This window comes from Aegilops tauschii, chromosome 5 (genome assembly GCF_002575655.3).
Source record: "Aegilops tauschii subsp. strangulata cultivar AL8/78 chromosome 5, Aet v6.0, whole genome shotgun sequence".
In the NCBI taxonomy this organism is placed as follows: domain Eukaryota; kingdom Viridiplantae; phylum Streptophyta; class Magnoliopsida; order Poales; family Poaceae; genus Aegilops; species Aegilops tauschii.
The window spans coordinates 113,499,267-113,503,477 of NC_053039.3; the positions used below are offsets into that span (position 1 = coordinate 113,499,267).

At 54.5% G+C, this 4,211-nt stretch overlaps 1 protein-coding gene across 1 annotated transcript; it reads right to left on the reverse strand.

Annotated features, from left to right (window-relative positions):
• Window positions 1–3,017: 3,017 nt before the first annotated feature.
• LOC120963877 (uncharacterized) lies at window positions 3,018–3,872 on the reverse strand. The gene has a single exon (XM_040388369.1). The coding sequence runs from the start codon at window positions 3,691–3,693 to the stop codon at window positions 3,136–3,138; it is 558 nt and encodes a 185-aa protein (XP_040244303.1). The 5' UTR covers window positions 3,694–3,872; the 3' UTR covers window positions 3,018–3,135.
• Window positions 3,873–4,211: the final 339 nt, after the last annotated feature.

Sequence of the window (4,211 nt, forward strand, 5' to 3'; positions counted from 1 at the left end):
GCGGAAACAACTCCAAAGAAACTGCGCAGACACGCAGGTGAAGAAGATATGGTTCGAATCTTCTTCAGGCCCATAGAGCGGGCAACGCCCATCACCAGGGCCATTGCGCTTCAGAACCTCAACGCCAGAAGGGAGGCGGCCGCGAATCCACTGCCACAGGAAGGACCTAATTTTCAGGGGGAGGCGAATCTCCCAAATGGAGGAAAGAGCCTCATGGCCGAGCGAGGGGGCGATGGCCAGATAGAGAGATTTGGTGGAGAATTGACCGGACGGCTCGAGGCGCCACCTGGCGCGGTCATCGTCAGACGTGAGATCCGGCTCATGGAGAGCAATACAGTCAAGCAACTCCTGCCAGTCCACATTCTCAGCAGGACCAAAAGGCCTCCGGAACGCAAGGCGCCCTAAGTCAATAAGGGCGGTCGCCACGGAGATCTGAGGGGCAACCGCGATGGAGAACAGGTCCAGAAAATGGGCTGCCAGGGGTGTGTCACCAGTCCAGCGATCGAACCAGAACAGCGTGGCGGTGCCGGAGCCAATCTCGATCGAGGTCCCGATCCGGAGGACAGGGAGGAGCTGAATGATGGATTGCCAGAACTGGGAGCCCCCAGATCGCTCACAGAAGGCGAGAGGCTGGCCTCGAAGGTATTTCTGCTGAATAATGTGCAGCCACAGGCCACCATCTTGGTTGCTAATCCTCCAGAGCCACCGAGTCAGAAGGGCAATATTCATGCGTTTGGAGGACATGATCCCGAGGCCGCCCTGGTTGCGAGGTTTGCAGATCTCAGACCACCTGACCATGTGGTATTTCTGCTTATCTCCCTCGCCGGTCCAGAAAAAGCACCCCTGAACGGTGGCAATCTCGTGATGAAGAGTCTTCGGAAGGCTGTAGAAGCTCATGATGAATAATAGGAGGCTGGAGAGGGACGAGTTAATGAGCACCGAACGGGCCGCTTTCAAGAGCCACCGACCCTGCCAGGGCTCGATCCGGTGTTGGAGCTTCCCCACCGTGGGGCGCAGCTCGGCCACCGTAAGCCTGGAGTCACTAATGGGTATCCCCAGATAGGTCGTGGGGAAGCACCCAAGCTGGCAGTTAAGCCGGTCCGCTATGCTCTGTCGCTCGTCTTGGGCGTAGCCCAAGACCATAACCTCACTCTTGTCGAAGTTGATCCTCAGGCCGGACATCTACCGGAAGCACAATAAGAGGAACTTGAGGTTCGAGATATCACTCTCAGAACCCTCCACCATGATAATGGTGTCGTCTGCATATTGGAGGAGGGAGACCCCGTTGCCTCCAACAAGGTGTGGGGCAATCCCCTTAATGTGTCCCGCCGCCTTGGCCTTATCGAGAATGGCCGCCAGCGCATCAACAACTATGTTGAACAGGAATGGGGAGAAGGGGTCGCCCTAGCGGACCCCACAGAACGTGGGGAAGAACGGGCCGATCTCCCCATTAATGTTCACCGCTGTGCGGCCTGAAGATACCATCTGCATTACTCTGGTCACCCACCGATCGTCGAAGCCTTTCCGAAGCAAACATTCCCGAAGGAAGGTCCAGCTGACCGTGTCATACGCATTGTGGAAGTCCAGTTTCAGGAAGACTGCCTTGAGGTGCTTGGAGTGCACCTCATGGAGAGCTTCGTGGAACACTAGGACTCCATCAAGGATATAGCGGCCCTGAATGAAGGCCGACTGGTCAGGGTGAGTGATCCGGTCAGCTATAGGAGCAACCCTAATGGCGTACCCCTTGGCTAGGATGCGGGAGATGACGTTAATCACTGTAATCGGTCGAAATTGCCGGATGTCCGAGGCACCCGTCATCTTAGGGATGAGAGTGATTACCCCATAATTCAGCCGGCCGAGGTCAATGGTCCCAGCCATGAACTCGTCGAATAGGGCCATCACCTCGGGTTTGATCACCTCCCAGAAGGTCTGGAAGAACTTCACTGAGAGGCCATCCAGGCCTGGGGCCGAGGAGGGGTTCATGCCTTTAATAGCCGCCCAAACCTCCTCCTCCGAGAACGGGGCTGTGAGGGCCGCGTTATCCGCAGGTGAGACGCAGCGGTGGGCAGGCCAAATGTCTTGCGCAAGGGCCGCCGACGCGAATCAGCAGCAGATGAACTTTGACCTCGATCCCCTACACAAAACATCCAGGCAAATACCTTAATTACTTGACGTGACTAACCAGTAGATGCAGAGCCAACGACACGATGAACAGCAGGACAGCCCTCACGTAGTAAATCATCATCGGACAGACGACAATCCACAGGAGGTCCCGACATGGACGCACCACGGCCTTGCCGATCATTACGCCCAATAACTATCCCACGGATCCCGCAAGGACGACCCGGACGACGGAGACGCAGATCGGTACGTCCAATAACTGCGCCGTGAATTTCAGGAGGACGACCCGGACGGCGGAGGCCACTTCGGCAAGGCCTACCACGATCCATCTATGTGAATGGAGACCACGACGTGCAAGGCTGGGAGAAGCAACACGGTCGAACACCTATTTATAGAGTGACCAGAGTACGAACGACACGAACTAAACAACGACGTCCAGAAAATACGGCAACAGCGGCACCGCCCGAGAATTGTGGAAACTGCACACGTCTGGGAGCTTTACCAGGACTCACTAGAGGAGTATCAATCTGAACAAATTGACAACGTGCCGCACGGTGAAATACACATACACAACCAAACCAACATGCACACACAAGCAGCACATCATCAGGAAACGTCCACATAAGCAACCGGCGACACGTACGGAAGGGACAGATTGAACCATGCATGCTACCCCACGTATCATACACTGCCCCAACAATCCATCAGTACATGCATATGGTCAACAAATCACCCCGCGAACCGCGTGCATGCAGCCAAGAATTCAGCGGTGTTCAACCGAAGGACCCACGTTTGACCAGGTACGAAAATACTAAAGCAACCAAACGAACCGCAACACCAGTTCAAAAAATTTGAAATGAAACACCGAATCCACAACGCATTTCTACACACTCGTGTACCAAAATAATACCACGCGGCACATGCAGGATTCACCATAGGTCACTTTCGTACAAGTGGTTTAATCTAACGGCGAAAACCTTGCCTGAAATAGAGGCTTGGGTATAACTATGGGTTTCAGACCCAGCTCCTAACTGTCGTCTTGAGAAGCTTCAACTCGTCGTCATCCTCGCTGTCTGAAGAAAGATCCGTGTCTTTGAACACCTCCTCCCGTGCTTCCTCGCTCAGCCTCGTCGCCTCGGCCCTCTCACCGAAGTAGTCGTAGTCGACCTCCACGAATCCTTTGGAGTTGTACTCGCTGCGGACCCAGGCCTGGAATCGCGCGAACTTCTCTTCATCCTCATAGCAGTCGCGGGCACATGCGTACAGCAGCACCATTGACTCGTCCTTCTCCTCCTCATGCGATGGCAGCAGCGACGGGTTGGCGCGCTTGAGGGCCCGAAACTCGGCACAGACAGGTTCGTTCGACTGGGCGAGGATCCACTCGATCTCGTCCAGCGGCAGCCGCCACATCTTTTTCCCTGAAGTCTCCAATACTTCGCTGCTGGCCACCGCCGCCGCCTTCTTATCTCCCTCGCAGCAGTCGAGCCCTTTGGCGGCGCGTGAACATTCCTCGCCGGCCACAGCCTCCACCGACGCCGGATATTTCTCGACGGCCATCGGTAGATATGACATCTCCTCACCTCGCCGACAGATCTGGGGGTATTTCCAGATGGACTCGAGAATTATCTCACGCGAGATTTGGGAGCTGGCTGCCTACTATTGTCCATTTGGGGGAATAAGTAGGGGAGTGTCAGACCCGAGTCGTCTGACGAACTAGTTTCAGACAAGCGCTAAGTGAATCAACAAAACTTAGCAATTCGTGAGCTCCATTGCGAGGAACATACTATAAGAGCAACTCCAATGCGACCCAAACAGACCGCAATTATTTTCGCTTTTTATCTGTTTGAATCGGCCCGACGGACACCCATGTCCGTTTTCGTGTTTGGGTTGACGCTTGCGCCCAACGCTGACCCGACCCATTTTTTAGGATTACCGCAAACATTTAAAAAAAAATAAAAACATAAATTAAACATTAATGCCGGTCACAAAGACCGGTGAGAGTCCATGAGTCCACTTTTACATTAAATAAAATTTAAAACTACGAGGAGGCGCGATGCCCTAGGCGTCCTCGTCGTCGGCGGCGGCGCCGG